The 18,182-nt window shown below is 45.7% G+C and overlaps 8 protein-coding genes across 8 annotated transcripts; 4 read left to right on the top strand and 4 right to left on the bottom strand.

The window, feature by feature from the left end:
- Positions 1 to 309: 309 nt before the first annotated feature.
- Positions 310 to 816, top strand: VTP01DRAFT_5075 (uncharacterized protein; the record flags this gene model as incomplete). The annotated part of the gene is made up of 1 exon (XM_069383827.1): positions 310 to 816. One exon carries the CDS (start codon positions 310 to 312, stop codon positions 814 to 816), a length of 507 nt encoding a protein of 168 aa, XP_069235675.1.
- Positions 817 to 1,421: 605 nt separating this feature from the next.
- VTP01DRAFT_5074 (uncharacterized protein) lies at positions 1,422 to 1,745 on the bottom strand (the record flags this gene model as incomplete). The annotated part of the gene is made up of 1 exon (XM_069383826.1): positions 1,422 to 1,745. The coding sequence occupies one exon, from the start codon at positions 1,743 to 1,745 to the stop codon at positions 1,422 to 1,424; it is 324 nt and encodes a 107-aa protein (XP_069235674.1).
- Positions 1,746 to 3,031: 1,286 nt separating this feature from the next.
- Positions 3,032 to 4,034, top strand: VTP01DRAFT_5073 (uncharacterized protein; the record flags this gene model as incomplete). Its single annotated transcript, XM_069383825.1, has 4 exons — positions 3,032 to 3,120; positions 3,183 to 3,402; positions 3,462 to 3,838; positions 3,911 to 4,034. The coding sequence occupies 4 exons, from the start codon at positions 3,032 to 3,034 to the stop codon at positions 4,032 to 4,034; spliced, it is 810 nt and encodes a 269-aa protein (XP_069235673.1).
- Positions 4,035 to 4,318: 284 nt separating this feature from the next.
- Positions 4,319 to 5,432, top strand: VTP01DRAFT_5072 (uncharacterized protein; the record flags this gene model as incomplete). Its single annotated transcript, XM_069383824.1, has 5 exons — positions 4,319 to 4,381; positions 4,454 to 4,512; positions 4,573 to 4,789; positions 4,857 to 5,251; positions 5,312 to 5,432. The coding sequence occupies 5 exons, from the start codon at positions 4,319 to 4,321 to the stop codon at positions 5,430 to 5,432; spliced, it is 855 nt and encodes a 284-aa protein (XP_069235672.1).
- Positions 5,433 to 5,478: 46 nt separating this feature from the next.
- On the bottom strand, positions 5,479 to 7,296 carry VTP01DRAFT_5071 (uncharacterized protein; the record flags this gene model as incomplete). The annotated part of the gene is made up of 7 exons (XM_069383823.1): positions 5,479 to 6,027; positions 6,090 to 6,269; positions 6,329 to 6,485; positions 6,549 to 6,638; positions 6,694 to 6,833; positions 6,902 to 7,107; positions 7,170 to 7,296. The coding sequence occupies 7 exons, from the start codon at positions 7,294 to 7,296 to the stop codon at positions 5,479 to 5,481; spliced, it is 1,449 nt and encodes a 482-aa protein (XP_069235671.1).
- A 220-nt stretch (positions 7,297 to 7,516) lies between these two features.
- On the top strand, positions 7,517 to 8,878 carry VTP01DRAFT_5070 (uncharacterized protein; the record flags this gene model as incomplete). The annotated part of the gene is made up of 5 exons (XM_069383822.1): positions 7,517 to 7,583; positions 7,637 to 7,722; positions 7,794 to 8,179; positions 8,236 to 8,682; positions 8,746 to 8,878. The coding sequence occupies 5 exons, from the start codon at positions 7,517 to 7,519 to the stop codon at positions 8,876 to 8,878; spliced, it is 1,119 nt and encodes a 372-aa protein (XP_069235670.1).
- A 259-nt stretch (positions 8,879 to 9,137) lies between these two features.
- VTP01DRAFT_5069 (uncharacterized protein) lies at positions 9,138 to 10,746 on the bottom strand (the record flags this gene model as incomplete). The annotated part of the gene is made up of 5 exons (XM_069383820.1): positions 9,138 to 9,349; positions 9,418 to 10,009; positions 10,082 to 10,146; positions 10,218 to 10,524; positions 10,612 to 10,746. The coding sequence occupies 5 exons, from the start codon at positions 10,744 to 10,746 to the stop codon at positions 9,138 to 9,140; spliced, it is 1,311 nt and encodes a 436-aa protein (XP_069235669.1).
- Positions 10,747 to 11,225: 479 nt separating this feature from the next.
- Positions 11,226 to 18,117, bottom strand: VTP01DRAFT_5068 (uncharacterized protein; the record flags this gene model as incomplete). Its single annotated transcript, XM_069383819.1, has 7 exons — positions 11,226 to 11,361; positions 11,414 to 11,542; positions 11,609 to 15,093; positions 15,151 to 16,187; positions 16,242 to 16,998; positions 17,053 to 17,644; positions 17,708 to 18,117. 7 exons carry the CDS (start codon positions 18,115 to 18,117, stop codon positions 11,226 to 11,228), a joined length of 6,546 nt encoding a protein of 2,181 aa, XP_069235668.1.
- Positions 18,118 to 18,182: the final 65 nt, after the last annotated feature.

The following is an 18,182-nucleotide window of genomic DNA, read 5'->3' as shown; positions in this document are numbered from 1 at the left end:
TTGATTTTGGAAAAGAGCGTATGATTTCTCCCTTCTTCGAAATGGACTCTTCGGGAGAAAAGACTACGAGCTTAATTTCCTTTTTGTTATACGTATTTGGGAAGATTATGCTTTGTATTCAGATTACTATATCCTTGTATAACCAAAATAAAATTAAGTTCGTAGTCTTCGTTCTAACCATACATCAAATAAGGCATGAGATCCCCGAAAGAGTCCAGTTACGAAGAAGGGACATCTCGAAACTTATTTTGACTGAGTTGGTATCCGTTCCTTTCTATTCTATAGCATCGCTTATTCTTTTACTTGAATATGGAGGTTATCGATGACTACATTGCAAAACTCACAAACGATGGAGTTATTAATCCACACATGACGGACGACGTGAGTCTAGACAGCGTGCTTGACTACAGAAAGATCAAGGAAATCTACAAGCATACGATAATGCGAAGGTTTTATACCTATTCGTCAAAATTCATCGCTATCAATGTCTTTGGTTTTATCCCGGCGGTCATATCATACAATACCGAAAGCCATGAACTTGCCATATTTTGGATCTTGCTTATCATGCTAATCGTAACAGTGATTCACTTGTTTGTGTATGCTGTTGCATGCATGGTCACTGAGAATAGCATGGAGCGGATCGACTCGGTCTATAGGGACAAGAAAAACATCACCACTCCACTCCAAGCCTTAAAGAGTCATATTGGAAGCACGTACCAAATCTCCCGAAAAGGTGGAAGATCCAAACATAAAATCGTTACTGCAAGCAAGAATCAGGAGCCAGGAATCTCTTCTCCAAAGAAGCGGAGAAATTGAATGCAAAGTACAACGATCTCAAGAAAGTATATTGCCGACAAGTATTTCGTTTTATATGTGTCCTGCACTGGATGCTTGCGGATAAAATAATCCAATTGTGCCTGGGAGCCCTATCATTCAGCATTACAGTATTACTGCTGCATCCATCTCCAGATTTAAAACATGGAGTTGATGGATATTGCACAAATCGTGTTTACTAATTTACTGTTCTACTTAAACATTGCGCTCTTGGTTCTCCGGGCAAAAGACGAAGAAGAAACAATACAGGCTGAAGATCCGCAAGACACCGCGAATGCGCAGTTAATTGCTAAATTGTTCAAACAATGAGGAAATAGAGAGGATGGGTATGCTGTCCAAATGGCATAGCTTTCTTCCAAAGATCACATACTCCAGTTTTCTCTTGTTATTCATTTTATGCACGCTTGTTGCTCTAGACCTGTATCGTAGAATGGCACAATAATAAGATCCAGGGCCAGATAAAACTTCAAACTCATACTTTTCAGCTATGGTCCATTTTGATACTAGCCCTATGAGCTTGTTGTATCGCGGTTCCCTTTTAATGAACGGACCTGCTGTTTTGTCTTTTTGAGTTGCGCTGAGAAGTTTCAGTCTTTATAGTCGCATACTGTGAAGACAGTTGTAGATTGGTTGCAGTCCCAATCACGCTTAAATGAACTGTGGGATGCTTCGACTCGTCCTGTAGTTGATATGCCTATATGGCAATATCTATCTACGAAGGCTGATATCCATTGTTCGGATAGCTTCATTAGACCATCGACGTACTTCATCGCCATTTTCGGCGCATGCGCAGCTTTGGCTGCCTCGGGAACTTTTTCCAGCTGCTTTGATATACCATCAATCTGCTTCGTACCTTTCAACTGGGTGACGGCTTCCTTGCATGCTTTGTATTGCATGCTCAGCGCAGACATCTTACTGGCAGCTTGCTTTTAGATTTTGCTCTTAAGATATGCCATGTGCAAAGCATCCTCTTGCAGATGAAAAAACATCCTCGGCAGCTGTCATCAGCGCAAAGCAACGGCCCTGACATGAAAACGTCGAGAACTACACCATGAGGTTCGTAGATTTTTTTAGTGTAAGGAAAAACCAACGGTATGATTCGTAAGTTTCATCCTACATTCATACCATAGCAATCTGGAAGGATGCCGGACGATTTTATTCGTTATCCAGGTTGCTGACACGACAGCGCTCAGATTGGAAACTTAGAAATATTGGTGTTGTAGGCGGCATCAACCATCAAAACTTCGGGACATCTAGCTGTCATACCTATTGCATCTGAATGGGCGAAAAATAGATGAATGAATGGTTTTTATGGAATGATGAGAAGAACAGCGAAATAATCTCTCTCCTGCAAGAGTCTAATAGCTGCTGGATCGTGTCTGCATTGCTCTCTTTGTTTACAGCGCCTCTGATTCGTGCACTAGCATTGAAAAAGGCCTTGACAAGGATCAGATTTTGCTGCTTTTCATGCATACTATTTAACAAGGTAGCAATTGTTCCAGTTGCAGCATTGACTTGGTGTAAGTGAGTTAGCTACTCTGCTGCGCCGTGGGCAACTTGCAGTGTTGTGAGAAAACTCTAAACTCATTGCCTTCCATTGATGGATGGTTGTGAGTGTTGTTAACCTTCGTGATGATCCACTTGGAGCAAAATTCGGGAAGCTACGATGCAAAAACTTCGATTTTACTGTATCTCAGGATAAGCGTCCATTGCTGGGCAAAAAGGTTTTACTTAAGTACACATCGTCAAGGGGTCTTCAGCCATGTACTCGCCGGGCGCCTGAGCCTACAAAGCGATCGATTACTGCGTTTCACTAGCATCTAATCAAATAATTTTGTATGCTTACATCTATGATTTTGGACAAATACCATCTTTCTCCTTTGGATAGTTCAAGTAAACATCGATTCGTGGCACTAGGCTAGATTCCAGAGGCAAATAGCATCTGCTCAAATTGTTCGCTGTTCCCTGATATGATGATCGATGATCCATCGACGAAGAGTTGCTCTTAAGAAACCATGCCCAGCATTACTAATCCAGCGTTTCCATCTAAAGTCGGTGGACCATCAAAAAGTCATGAGCCTTCTTGGAGTTGTGTGACTTCCAAATCAAAATTCGGAATCTGCGCCGGCTGCATAAATTGTATATATAACGGTGGCTCGCTTGTACCAGCATATGTAATCGCAACATAATATCAGCCATGACTGCCTCATATAAAACCATCTACGCTATGTGCCATGTTCCTTTCTTGAATCTTCTCAAGAAACTTCAAGCTTCTCGAAGCTGGCTGCGGGTAAAGGAATCAAGGATGGTCATACATTGTATTTCAGACTAACAGCTACAATATGTAGCTCTGGATACTTTGCAGAATTGATCAAGGAGGAGTATCAAGACAGGATCCAGGTCACAGCAATTGACCCTTCCGAGGACGCAATCAGCAAACCAAAAGCCAAAACGGCTGGCAACGTCGACTATCGTCAGGCCACGTTAGCCGACCTAAACAGCGAGGACCAGCTTTACGATGTCATCCTGTTTACGAAATCGCTCCATCACGTTGCGTCTTTGGAAGAAGTAAGAAATCTAGAATACGCACGTCTGAAAACGATCAGTGAATCTATTCCACACGGCAGACTCTAGAAAAGGCGCACGAGTTGCTGCAGACAAATGGCATCTGCGTTGTCGAAGAAGTCGATTTTGATGCCATAGATGAACGTAGCGCCCGCTGGTTTATGGATAGAATCGATTTGCTGAATGTTGCCAAGGTATCGCAAGGACATCCGGAAGACGAAACGATGGCGCTGCTATTGGATACTTCCATTGATAGCTTCAAACGATGGAACACGTTTTTCGAGCGAGCTATGAAGCATCATCACATGAATCACGGTCACAATCATGCCATGTTCTACTTTAAGGAGATGCTCGACTGCATGGAAAAGGTATTTGGAGAGGAACGCACCAAGATCCATGCCAGAGTACCATTCTTCTACCAATTTAGCATCTACATCGCGTAAGTACCGGTGTTGATTGGGTTGAACCAGGAAGAGCAAATCATGCTAATAGAGCCAATCGTTTCTTCAAGAAACTTGGATGACAGCGATGTGCACAAATCGATATTCAAGATGCTCCAGGCGCAAGAGGATATTGCTATCGAGAAAGGCTGGATCAACGCGACAGGCGTCATTGCAGTTGCTGAAAAGATATAAGCGGATCTTTCGTAGCAGAATTGTATGTACTTTAAAGAATTATACAACTTGGAAGTAAAAGGTCTTCAATACCTAAAGCATGTGGTGATAATATCTAATCTCATGCTGCTACAAATTCTATCCAATACAACAATGCTGAGTGTTTGGTTGATTTGTTGTTTTCGGCATTTGGAGCCGAGATTCCGAGTCTTACGTGTGCGTACGTTAGTCCACGTCAGCGACTCGGAGGATAAATTGACTGAAGTTGAGCATATTTTGCTCTTCCAGTCGTTCCATCCATCAAAATGCCAGACATGCATGAGAGTGTAAATACCCTTGAACATGCCCCTTTCATGGCATACTTTAAGGTAGTGTTCCGCTAAACGAGCTTTGTAGCATGTCAGTTAATATCTCTCGACTAACTCGTGGCATTGATGCAGAGCGTTCTGGACGCAAAGAAGTTCACCGAAACCATCAAATGTCTCGAAGTCGGCTGCGGGTACACAAAGTGGCAGCAAAGTACACATCGCGTTTTCATTACAGCTAATTTGATGCATAGACCCGGATACTTTGCAGAACTTTTAAAAGAAGAATATCAAGACAAAATCAAGATCACAGCAATTGATCCTTCAGAATGCGCCATTTCCGCCGCCAAAAGCAAGGCTTCTGGCAACGTCGATTTCCGTCAGGCCACCATCACCGACCTTGGAGCTGAGCAACTTTACGACGTTATTCTCTTTTCCAAATCTCTGCATCACGTCGCTTCATTGGAAGAGGTACAATGACAGGCATCATTCACCTTGCATTGTTTTCTTGATGACAAACAATAATATATGTAATTAGACTCTAGGTAAAGCCTATGGACTATTGAAGCCTAACGGAACACTGATCGCTGAGGAATTCGACCGTGATGCTGTTGATGAGCACACTGCCCGCTGGTTCCTGGACAGAGTCGATCTATTAAATAGCGCTCAAAGGTTGACAGATGCATCATCCGCTAATGATCACCAGCGTCACAGACGCGCACGGATGCTGGATGCATCCGTTGACGCATTCCAAAGATGGCAGGGCTTCTTCAGCCATCACAATTCGCAACACCATGAATTCAACCATGGACATCATCACGACATGTTCTCATTCCAAGATGTCCGCTGTGGTATTGAGAAAATCTTCCAAAAAGACAATACAAAGATGGGCCCCAAGCTCCCCTTCTTGCACCATCTCCTTGTTCATTTCGGGTAATCTACATCGCTTGGCAGAGGAGTAGAATATATGTGAATACTGATGTATTCTCCCAGATTGGAAGATACCGATGCCGGCAAATCGACGCTAGCAACCTTCATATCGCAAGAGGAAGCTGCTATCAAGGATGGTTTGATTGGGGCTACTGGAGTCACTGTCATTGCCGAAAAGAAATAAAAACTATTTCCCTTCTTCCTATGTTTAATCCATCAATACAGATATGTTACATTCTTATGCTTTTTACAAAGTCTACGAGATCCTTGCAATTCATCCTGGAACGGCGCAATCCAACAGCTGTAGCAGCCACGACAGCGCCGGTTGCCGCCACAGTTACAGATCCCATGACCACATTTAGCCAGAACGTCTGTCTATGCCAGCGTTCGATGGCCTTCGAGTAGGGCAATGTCGAGAAGCTGACCATGGTGTAAAGAGGAATGATGAGGCGTGGGAAACATAGATGAACTAATCCTTCGAGCTTCTTGCGAGCCAAGAATCGCATTGAAGTCACCGCAGACCGCATTTCATAGTGATTGTACATGGCAAGATCGCAGATGGCGTGAGCGTCCTTGACACGCACTCGTGAATACTCATCAAGAGCTTCCGTGACCTTGTCTCTGCTCGAGTTGGGATTGATGCCATGCTTGTCCAAGATTTCATGCAGTACTTGCACATCCTGAAACCCGCAATTCATGCCCTGACCATAGAAGGGTACCATAGCATGCGCTGCGTCGCCGATCATGACGGCATTGCCGTTCAAGTTATGCGGCGAGGCCTTGGATATATAGATCGTTAGGCAAGCGATTGCCTTACGGACCAACACGAACTGTTGCATACCTTGATGGATATCAGTGATCCGCGAGGGTTCGAAAAATAATCGCGTTTTAAGCGATCTTCACCGATGAGAGGAATAGCATCGTTGAAATTTTCTCTGAAAAACGCCATCAATTTGTCTTCAGTGTTGATGGTTTCAAACATGCCAAACGGCATAAATAAAGTGCAAGTAAATGTACGATCCTAAGATTGACATATAAGTACAATTGTATACAAACTCTGCGTTGTCCTATGTAACTTACTGGGTTCGGTAATGCAATCAACATGAAGGTGTGTCGCGGCCAGATATGCAAGTGGTTTGGATCGAGCGCAAAATCAGGTTTTCCATCCTTGCCTACCACGGGTGGCATCGACAGTTCGCAGTATCCAGTATCGATATATTCCTGCGCATAATTCATTCTATGCAGGAATCCCGATAAATCTTGACACGTTTCTTGAACGCTACTTTTTTATGCACTCTACCTCATTCTGCGCATCATTTGGGATCGTGTGCGCGAGTATGCACCATCAGCCCCGACAATCAGATCTGCATGATACGTTGATGTTGATCCTCTAACTCTATCTGTGAGTCCTCACCCATAACATTGCAGGCGCATTGAGTACTTACCGATGATTAAAGTCCAATTTCCCTTGGTCGAAATCAATGGTCTTTAGCTGATGCTCAAAGTGTACGGAGACATTGGGCATCTTTTCAGCAGCGTCTAGCAGCAATTCATTGAGGCGGGCGCGATCGACTGCATTGATGTGCTGCAATAAACCATTGAATTGTAAATAACAATTATGCTTAGATACATTCGAGACAGTAGCATTGTTACCTCGCCGTGAACAGAGTAAGGCTGGGACATTTGCTTGCCTTCTTTGCCAATGTGGACCATACGGGCACGCATAGGCACGCCAGCATTCAATATAGTTTCTTCCAGACCCAAGTTTGTGGCTCGAAGTGCGCTCAATCCACGTTCTGACAATGCCAAGTTGATCGACTTGCCACGCAAATTCTTTTTGTTCTCTTCAAGTCTCATGTCTGCCGAAATGAGTGGTCAGGCTCGATTTACCCACGGTTGTCAAGGCACCTCTTCTCTGTACCTGGTCGAAGCTCAAAGAGCGCGACCTTCCAGCCACGCTGCGCAAAGTATATGGCGTTGAGGGAGCCAACAAGACCGGCGCCGACGACCGCAACAGTTGAAGGATCGCTGTTGCTGCTGCTGCTCATGTACGAAACAAGGTTTGGTTGGGAAACAAAAATTGTTCGAGGTAACAATGGTCAGGGCGCCTTATTGATGCAGCCTGGCCGGCCCCGAGCGGAGATTGTCGCTCCTCCAAGCTGTTGCCTCCCAGAATGGAAGTAGCAGGCCAAGAGTGGCACTTTACTCTCTCTGCTGCTTTAAACACGTAAAGAGTCGACTGCTAGTCCTCTGCCTGCAACTACAACAATGTCCAACCCCGTCACCTACCAGCTCGCCAGCACCCCGATTACCGCTCACGCCTTCAACCAGAGCAGTAAGTGAACACAGTTTAAGCATCAGCCTGCACAGCCTTCTCATCTCGAGCAGAATTGGTCGTGTGCCCCAACAACAATGAAGCTCAAATTTACGAGCACGACCATTCCAACTGGAATCTCGAAGCAACACTCCAAGGCGTAAGCTTTCGTAAAGAAATATAAGAGGTCCCTTTCGTCATTGTTGACGCGCATACGTCTTTGTTATATAGCACGACAAGGTCATCACCAGCATTGATATCGCACCCAACAGCAACCGTATCGTCACCTGCTCGCAGGATCGAAACGCATACGTGTGGACGTTGGAACAGGGTGTTTGGAAGCCGGGACTTGTGCTTTTGCGTATCAACCGTGCTGCTACCTTTGTACGCTGGTCCCCAAATGAAGACAAGTTCGCTGTCGCTAGCGGCGCCCGCTGCATTGCAGTGTGTTACTATGAAGAAGAAAGCGATTGGTGGGCTAGCAAGCATCTCAAGAAGCCTATTCGCAGCACTGTGCTCTCGATCGATTGGCATCCAAACAACGTTTTGCTCGCCGCCGGCTCTGCTGACATGAAGGCACGCGTTTTTTCTGCGTACTTGAAAGGCATTGACAAGAAGTAAGTGAATACATATGAAATAGGAAGAGGATATTCTAACCTTACTTTTAATGCAGACCGGCACCTACTGTGTGGGGTGACAAGCTTCCTTTCAACACGGTATGCGGGGAATTCACTGGCGGTCGTGGAGGATGGGTCCACACTGTCGCATTCTCTCCCTCGGGCGACGCCATTGCCTTTGCAGGCCATGACTCGGCCATCAACGTTGCGTATCCAAGCGCTGACGGCAACCACACAGTTTTGAATATCCCCACCAACACTCTGCCCTTCCGCTCTCTATTGTGGGCAAACGAGCGGCAGATCATTGCTGCTGGCTTTGGCTGTGCTCCCATGCTTTTCGAGACCTCGAACGGCAGCGACTGGCGCCTGTCAGGCTCATTGGATCTTGGAAAGAAGAAGGTGTCCACCACTGCTTCCGTTTTGAGCCGTTTCAAGTCCATGGACTCTCGCGGCCAAGCCGAACAGGATACCGATCTTGCCACCACGCATCAAAATACCATCATGTGAGTGTGTCACTTGGTTGTTGTGGAACAGTTCATTGTTGACATAAATGGTAATTTCTGCAGCGAAATTCGCCGCTATGCAGGAACGCGCGAGAACCTTACCCAGTTTTCTACCTGCGGTCTCGATGGCAAGGTTGCTATCTGGGAATTCGATCCTAGCCATCTCTCGACCGACATTGCTGGTCTCAAGATTTAAAACACCATCCATCACTCAGCGTCTCCGATAAATAATAAACAGATACAAACAAAAGGACATGTATAGATGTACACTTTACGATTTGTGCTGTAAGATCTTACACAACAACAAACAAACGGGCTGTATGCATACATGGAAATTAGAAAAAATGATCTAAGGCGTTACGTATGTAAGAATGGGAAAGGAAGGATGGCATGTGGGAGAGAAAAACCAAATAATAAGAAGGAAAGCATTCTATAAAAGGGAGGATATAATGCTTTTACCGAGCATTCATAATATTCTTGCACCATTCATAAGTGACAAAGCTTACGCCCATCGCAGGCGCAACTTTGAGATAGTTGGGAATCATACCCTTGTAAAGTCCCTTGACGCCTTCGTTGCGGACCATTGTCTTGACCGCATCCCAGGTACCTTTATACTTGTAATCGATGGTCGCCATTCCGGTGACTTGCATGCGGCGCCGCAAGACATCTATGCACAGGTTTTATCATCATCAATAAGGGAGAAAACAATGGATATGCTCTCGAGCGCAAACTTACCAAGAGGATAAGTGATTGTCTGTGCAATGGAACCAGCCAGCGCACCGCAAACCAGTTTCCTGGTGTTAGATGGCTTGTCGCTTCCAGGAGGAATGAATAAGAACTTGAGGCCTTCATAGCACTGGAAGTTGAGGGCGACGTAAGGTGCAACACCGAGCGTCGTAGGCCACAGTCCTCTGTACAATCCACGCAGACCGCCTTCAGTCTTGTAAATGGTGAGCATAGTAGGAATGATTCCCGGTAATTTGCGTTGCGGTACGCCTGCAGAGTTGCGCAAGTTGCTCTCCAAAGTTGCAGATTGTACCGAGAGCCGTGTCCGTACGATATCGAGCGGATACGTGCATGCGACGGAAACAATACCGGCGATCGCTCCTGCTGTCAGACGTCGGGGCGTATCCAACTCTGTTTTGCCTGGTTCCATCAACAATCGTTTGCAATATTCATAGGCTGCAAATTGACTGGCACTGTATGGCACAATGCGCACGACGTTGGTGCCGTTGCCACGCATGAATCCCATGAATCCTTCCTCGCGCCACATCTTGACGAGTGTTGGTATAACGCCCTGGTACGCTGCAGGTTCAGGTCCTTGCACCTATTGTTATCGTAGTCAATATTACACCGAACAGTTCCGAAATGACATGTGAAGGGGTATGCAGATGATTACCTGAAATAGAATCTTCATACGCTCCACGGGGGAAACGACCGTGCGTGAGACCGCACCTGCCATACCTATATCCAGTCATTTCACATTGAATTTTCTTTCTTTGTCAGCTCCAGGAAAAAGATGATCAGCAACTTACCGCCGGCAATCAAATGTTTCATCGTATCGCTGTAGAGCCAGTCTGTAAGGGCATCGCGATCGAAAATGCTTGATGTCGAGGAGGAGAGCGCTGTCGCGGCAGCCGCAGCAGCGGCAGATGAGGAAGCAGCTGCCGTCGTCGTTGTCGTTGTCGTTGTCGTCATACTGGTCGAAAGCAACGAAAGAATGTTCTTTATATGCTCGGTTGTGATTCCTCGGGCTGGGATCGCATGGACTTGTAAGAGTTTGACGAATTCAGAGTAAGAAACTCGATTGTCGTCTCCGTTCCTGAGCAGTCTCAAAGTGTCCTTTTATATACGTTTCTCGTGAGCTCTTTTTTCTGTGATACTTGACGTCACCGTGCTTTTCTAAAGAACGTGAAGGCGCTCTCGTACCTCGTCAAAATACGGACTGGAACCGGAAGCGCTGATGGCGAGCAGATCGTGCGAATCAATGTGCCCGTCATTGTTGCGATCCAAGTACTGAAAAAGTTGCTGTGTGTTCCACGGCTCCGGTTTGTCGAGGAACATTGCAGAATGCTGAGCAACGAGACCGAGGAGAGCAGCAGTAAAAAAAAAAGGTACAAGGTTTCCCCTGGTTCCGCAAAACTGAATGTTGCACCAGAAAATCACGGGCTGCACGGAAACTTTACTCGCCCAAAGTTAACCCTTCCCCCTTCCAGCTAGCCCAGGATCCAATCAACAATGCGCACTCGTCTTTAAAGAAATCGATATGTTCACTAGAAAAAATCGATAGTCATTTGTGTGTATGCACCCCCTCCGGAATTCAACAGATCGCTGATATCGTTATCAACAAATAAGGTTAAGCGATCACTCATTTTCCATCAGTTTCTTCCCCAACCATGATCATCTCACTTGGGACCTCCCAAACTTTAGGAGATTTATGCTCTTTTTACGTGCTTGCTGCCGTATATTGTAACGAGTATAGATAGTTTCAAAAAAATAAAAGCGAGGGTATTAACCATTACATTACGGTGTTTCTGTATAAACTACAACGTTGTCCAGCCTCCAATATCGTAATTTGCTTCGATTTGGCGCGCAACGTAGTTGGGAATACCATGCTGCAGCCAAAGTTTCTGGATATCGGTGTATCGCTTCAAATTGAGGTATTGAGGTTTGCCGCGTCTGCAAAATTATTGTTAGCTTTTAAGTTTTAAACTCTATAAAATATACATGCCTCAATCCTTGGTCAACTTCGCCATGGGTATCAAGGTATGGAGCATTAACAAACCAGCCATTGTTGTTATGCAAGAGTATCAAAACGCATCGTTTCAGCCACAAGAATACCCCAACTTCACCCCCACAACTTAAAGTCAAAAGTCTCGTGAGTAACTTTTTCGCTTACTTCTTTAAACTTGACCGATTGACTTACTTGAAGCGATGTAGGTTACACTCGCCTTGTTCGTCATCCGCGCAACAAAAGCTTTGTGCACAGACAAATGTACCACATAGGAGGCACAAGGCTGGATCGCTTGGCACGTTGCCACACTTATCGCACACAGTCTTCATGCTTTCATCGATCAATGTGTCCAGCTGACGAGGAAGAGGTACGAGGCGAAGAGGTGTAGGCAGATCAAGTGGGATGTCTTGTAAGTGGATGCAAGAAGATAAGACGTCGTGGGTTTCTTGGAGCTGCATGGCATGATGTGATTCTTTCAAGTGGTGCCGACACCAGCCCTGGATCAGATGCTCGTTTTCAGGTTCCAAATGCACGATTTCGCTCAGGCTGGGAAGCCAAAGCAAGTCTAGCAATCGATCAAACTCGTTGTCTTGAACATACGTATCCATCGTGACTTGATCATCCTCACATTGTCCTTGGTGTCCTTTTCTGCGGGGTATATAGCCATATCGCACAATCATGAGTATCAATGCACGCCTTAGATACGGTAATGCAAAAGACCGTAGTAGACTCTGGAATTTCTCCTGACCAACTGCATCAAAGATAGTAAGGGCTTCGTGGTCAACTATCTGCAGAGAATCCATGACGAAAAAGACGAAGCGTCTAACTGCTGCTAGTTCATCATCCTCCACCGCGTCGCATTCATCAAGCTCCACCTGGCGGATAGGCAATTCGCCAATTCGTACACGTTTCAGCTGTTCTTGGACAATCGCCACGACTGTCTTCGTCAATTCGGCCAGCAATAGTACACGTAGCACCGCATGAATGTTCAGCTTTGCGTAGGGAATACCATGCAAACTCAACTCTGCAAGCACCATGAAAGGATCATCTTGAAGGAGCGGAGGGTTTTCATGGACTACGATCCGATCGTATCCTAAACCTTGCACGTTTGCAAAATCGCCCGGTTGACTGTCTACAAAGATTTGTCGAAGTCGTCCAATTGTTAGTATATGCACCCGCGACGCAAGCTGTCCTCCACCTGACAGATTCGCCGATGAATTCTGGTCTTGCTGCGTCGTTACAAAAGTGTAGGCGAGGATTGTGTCTGACAGAATCTTTAGCAAGGTTTGCGTCTGCTGAGGGATTTGATCGAACAGAGACCCTGTATGTTCAATATTTTCGGGTAATTCGGTGGGCAGCTTGTTGCCACGGATGGATATCTCTGTAGCAACAATTGTGTAACCCAGCATACCCCACATTAGGTCGATATTCTTGACTCCAGTAGACATGTCCCTGGTGGGCTCGTGGCTGCAAATCTCTTCGTGGATGGCAGCGAGCACTTCGTATAATTGCACGTAAACTTTAGATATCAGTGCAAGGTTTTCCACTGCATTCGGATAAAGAATATCGGTATCGAATGGTCCAAAACGCGATTCCAATTGAGCGCCACTGTTCAATCTATTGCTTCCAATTCGAAGTGGCGGTAACACTTGACGTTCCGGAGGAGAGTAATGTTCTGCTTGCATCGCAGCCGCTGTCGAATGAAGGTGACTGGTACTGGTCCCATTGTCCGGCGATGCGGCAGTGTTATCAGTCGACGACGAGCTTGAACCGAACGATACAGTGGATGATGCAGTTTGACGAAGAGGTGGCATCCAAATGGCGAAAGCTTCTTTTAGTTTATTCGCCCCTCCGCTCCATCGCCGGTGTGCAGCGCTGGTGCGATAATGAACTACGGCGTTTACCAGCCGATCAATTCCAGGTTGAACACCTTTTTGTAAGAACCTATAATAACTCGGTGTATCATGCAAATCGGTGATGCCGGGGAATGTTTCTTTTCTTCCTTTCCAGAATATCGGCAAGAGAATGTTACCGATTGATTTGCAAAGTGGACACATGAACTCCTTGCGAGATCTATCTTCTGGGTGATTGCGTGTCAGCTGGGAGGAATGCCTGGAATCAATAGAAGCGCAGTAATTGTTGAAGCATTTGATATGCATCAGATGTCCACAGGTCGAGGAGTAGAAGCCAACCTTGTGCAGATCAGTCTGGAAGACTGGCACAGTGGTTACTCCATCAGGCAGCACTAAGTTATCGGGCCATTCAGTATCTAGACCTTGACGATAAATATTGCGTATTTCTTCCAGAGTCGATTCATCGCCGAGATCAGCTGTCTCCCGCAAAATATTGGAGGTTTGGACAAAACCAAGCAAACCATATGGCTCTGATTTTTGATTGGCATCTTCTTGGCAGACGATACATGTACCGGTCGGATAGCAGCTCATGCGGCTGATTTCATAGTTTGATCCCTCTGCGACAACTGGAGATGAGAGGTTTTCAGAGACTTTTGATTGTATATCGTCTAAATCCTCGTCATCGTAGAGATCTTCATTTTGCTCCATGAATTGTGATTGGGCCTGTGCAAACTGAGCCATGATCTTCTTTTGTCGTTCGATGGCTGCCCGTTTCTTAGCTTCCTGATCCGGAATGGCAGATTCGCCTGATGTTTGCTGCAATTTGATTTCTCGCTTTTGTCTCCATTCATGCATCTTTTGCTTCGTGTTGACATTGTCATACTCTCCGAGTTTGTTAAATATCCAGTCCAATTGCGCGTGAATTTCATTATTCGCATCGTCGTCTCGCAGCATAGTCAATAGATCGAGCATTGATGTATCGGCTTGCATATCTGGAAAACGGCAGGTTTCGAAGCAAGCATAGTAGGCAAATCCTTCATCAATATCGTCACGCCTATAGTTCTCATCCAGTAATCCAATCATAACTAGCTGCAAAGCTTGGTCCAAAATAGTATCACTCTTGAAGCTGTCGGGACATTGTGCAGACCAGAATACTTGATTCAGCAATCTTGTCAAGACAGGAGACTGCAAGAATCTACCAACGAACTTGAATGGACCACTTTCTATCTTGCTTGTCCTGGGTAGAATAAAAAAGTCGTTTTCAGATTTGCCGGGGTTCTCCTTCTTCCACCTTGCTTTCAGGGTTGCCAAAGCTTCCTCGCGGTTATTTCGACTGTAATGCCAAAAGTAAGGATCCACCTCGCTGTAGAGGTGCTGCTTCAAAGTATATGTTCCAAAATCGTTCACTCCCGTTGGTGCTCTAAAGTCACCAACTGCTGCAAGGATGGAGTCGAAATCCACATGCTCGTGGATTCTTTCAGGGACACGCTTGAGCAACTCAGAGTATGTTAACGGGCCCAAGCATAGATTGTGGATGATTTCTTTCCGTATTCTGTCTTGGATTGACAGACCTGTGCAATTTGCTCTATCGCAAGAGCAAATAATCAACAGGTTGAGTAATTCTTCAATCATGTATATAGCTTGGGATGCATCGTACTGTGGATGCTCTTTGATCTCACCAGAGAACCACCTCAGCAAATTGAAGCGATCCAGAAGTGTGAGTAAGAGCTTATCCTCGTTCGCTAATGCGAAGCCTGCTTGAACCAAAAAGATATCTGCATCAAAACTGTTTTCTCGCAGAGAAATATCACGGTAGTGATGAGCCTAATTCGACCGTTAGCAATCTTAATTCAACTTTAAAGGGTTATTTCATTTACTTACCTGGTTGCGAATACCGTATCCATTCCTGACCCATACGCCCGCACGTACTTGTGCCGAAAAAGCAATAGTACGTATTGAAAAATCAATGATGGAAAGGAGGATATCTGACGGCGAGATATCAGGTGTGTTAGGGCGGATTATAGTCTGTAATAAGCTGTCTGTGCAGTCCAACTCTGACAATACTGTGTCGTCTAGCAGCGCGGCTTGTTCCAGCAAACCAGCTAGAAGCCAATGCAAGGGATGATGGAATGAAACAGGTTCTGAAGTGATGTCGTATTTTACAATGCTGAGGGGTTGGCGAGTGTCTGAAAATTGCACGGTATGATACACTTGCAAAGAAGGTCCAGGAACACCTGGCTGCTGCGTATTGGTGCGCTGCTGTCGAGAATCCTCCTTAATCTCCCTCATCGTGCAGGCTGACGGATCCCACTGATAGATCTTTAAAAGAGTACGAGATATTGCCGCAAGCAGAGTGCGCGCGGATGATACTCGGTCCTCCATATTGCCGGTAAACAGCCTTGAAAAGCAGTCTGCAAATTGACGGCAGCATTTTGCAATTTGCAAAGTGACGTTGAATGCGTTCACCCACATTTCTGATTCGTATTCAACGTGAGTATCCTTTTGACACGTCTGTGCGTTCATGCATTGAAAAAGTGCAAGCATGTCCAGGAATTGCCGGAGGTATAAAGGATCCTGCGCGAGTACGGGCTTGATCATGTCGACGTTCATTATGTATCGCAGATCGTGGAAAGCATTGAAATAGCGGCGAACACGGAAGGATCGCGATTCGCAATTTACTCTGACGTTCAGTTGTTCCTTGGCGGAAGGTGGTATTAGGTACAGATGATCGGTTAAAAAGAATGCTGATAATGCTGAGCATATGATGGCAAAAAAGTCGTATTCATTCACGAGAACGTCGGCGACAGAAGGCACAGTAAGTAGTTGCACAGAGAAAAGTATGATGGAGGTCTCTGCTTCTCTATCCTTCAAAAGGAAGAACTCTGCTAGTCTTGTGTAATTTCTTGCTAATCTTTCCCCTGGAGACACAGCTTAGAAATCCGCAAAACACCAGTCTGTAATTACCATGTTACCTAGAAAGCGTTTACGATCCTTGTTGCATGCTAGAGTCGATATGTACAGTTCTCGCATCAAAATCCGAATCTCTTTCCAAAACTTGAAGTCATACAGCATAAGATAGTCCAATCGAACTTTTTCGTGAAACTTGGATTGTATTTCTTCGGTAGATATTCTTGTGCTTTTCCAATTGGATAAACCGTCTTCATATGATTCACTGTCCATTCCGAGAAGCTTGTTCGCAAGATCCATTTCTTCCAGGCGGATAGCATGATATTGTCTCAATACAGCGGCTGGATTCCAATCGATGTCGCCTACATCTCGTAGAATTGGCGAACTAGATTTGCTCCGCTGGTTACTGCTAGCTGTCGTCATTGTTATATCCATTACATCGGTCTCCATTGTGCTAGCTGCAACGCCAGCAATAAACGACGGCGGTGTCATTTCACTGTCCATGGAATCGAACGAAGTTGCGCTGGAACCGTTTCTGTGTTCATTTTCGATCCCTGCAGGGATCAAACGTGCACTCCACTTTGCACATATCTCCTGGGCAATAACCTGTCGAAAGATGTCGTCGCCATCCTCAAAATCGACAAAAAACCGTGTTTGCCCGTGTGATAATTCATTGAGCCACTCGAGCAGCTTGACGCATACATTCTCGCGGTAAATATCTCGAGCCGGTCGAATTGTTACACCAAGATTGACGGCTGCCAAAGGCGTCGCTATCTTTCGCAGATGCTCGATATTTTTTGACTTTGCTATTACAGCGCGGCCCTGCAATCGAATGTGAGCTCGTATTTAGCGTTCATGCTGCAACGGATTTCTTACATGTGCATGAATAGAGTCAACAATTTCCTTTGCTTGTTCGTAATTACATCCAGTAGCCGAAGTGATGCATTCCAAAACATGCGAGAAGGCATGACTCTCGTCGTTCCAGACTATGCACACATAATCCTCATTCGCTCCGTGGATTGTATCTAGCAACAGTGCGTCCTGAGCTGGATGCTCCATATCCACATTGTTTTCGTTTTCCACAGTAGGGTTTTCTTGTATTCCCGTGCTGTTAATGAACGATCGCATTCGCTGGACTGATTTTAGCAGGTCGTCGTTTGAAGCGGGTAACGATACATCCTCGGGTGCCAATGTAAAGATATCCAGTATATAATCCAAAACCGTCTGGATGGTCAATCTAATGTTATGTATGATATCTTGCGGAAGACGTGGTAGCGGTCTTGAGTTGTCGCTGCAGTGATCTGTGTGTATTTCGCATTGCAGTGCATTTCTCCAAGCTTCTGGATCGCCACAGTCGCAGCAACCTCCGGAGCCAGGGCTCATAGAAAACGTGACATCGTGGCCATCGTGGTTTGTTGCATGGAAGCAATCAGAGCATAAGACACATGTATCATCCACGCCGCAGTGTCTAAATTTCAAGGGTATAATAAGTGTGTCGCTTTATCATTTTCCACGACGATGGTGTATGTACCTGCATCGATAAACAGGCTCGCCTTTTCGAAATAGGCGACCGCACAACCTTCCCTTTTGACTCGCAATGTTTTTTGTAGCTATATGGTCATTTCCATGGAAGCTAGTCCTCGAAGTTTTGGAGACGGTGTGCTTATTTTGATGTACAGCTTGCTCGACTGCTTTGTCCAAGTCCTGTGGCGTCGGGAAAAAATACTGCTGCATAACGGACGGATCGTGCTGCCAAAGTGAATGGTAGCATTGCTCGAGGATCGCCTTGTGCACTGCGATGTCAGACCGGTAGTTGTATAAGAAGGGAGTCTGCCACAGGTATTCTGCTAGAGGGGTCTGGCGGTGCAGGCGCCTTGCTGCTGCGGGTTCCTTTCCCTTGGACTCTCCGGCCGATCCAAAGGACGAGACATCAGAGCTCATGTTTTAGAGACCTTACGTTAAACAAAATTCTGTTCTCGAAAGAGACGCAAAACCTTGATCGAGAT

Source organism: Rhizomucor pusillus, assembly GCF_041956525.1.
Source record: "Rhizomucor pusillus strain CBS 183.67 unplaced genomic scaffold VTP01scaffold_20, whole genome shotgun sequence".
Taxonomy (NCBI): Eukaryota; Fungi; Mucoromycota; class Mucoromycetes; order Mucorales; family Lichtheimiaceae; genus Rhizomucor; species Rhizomucor pusillus.
Note: the sequence above shows the minus strand (reverse complement) of the source record. Positions and strands in the feature narration are given on the sequence as shown.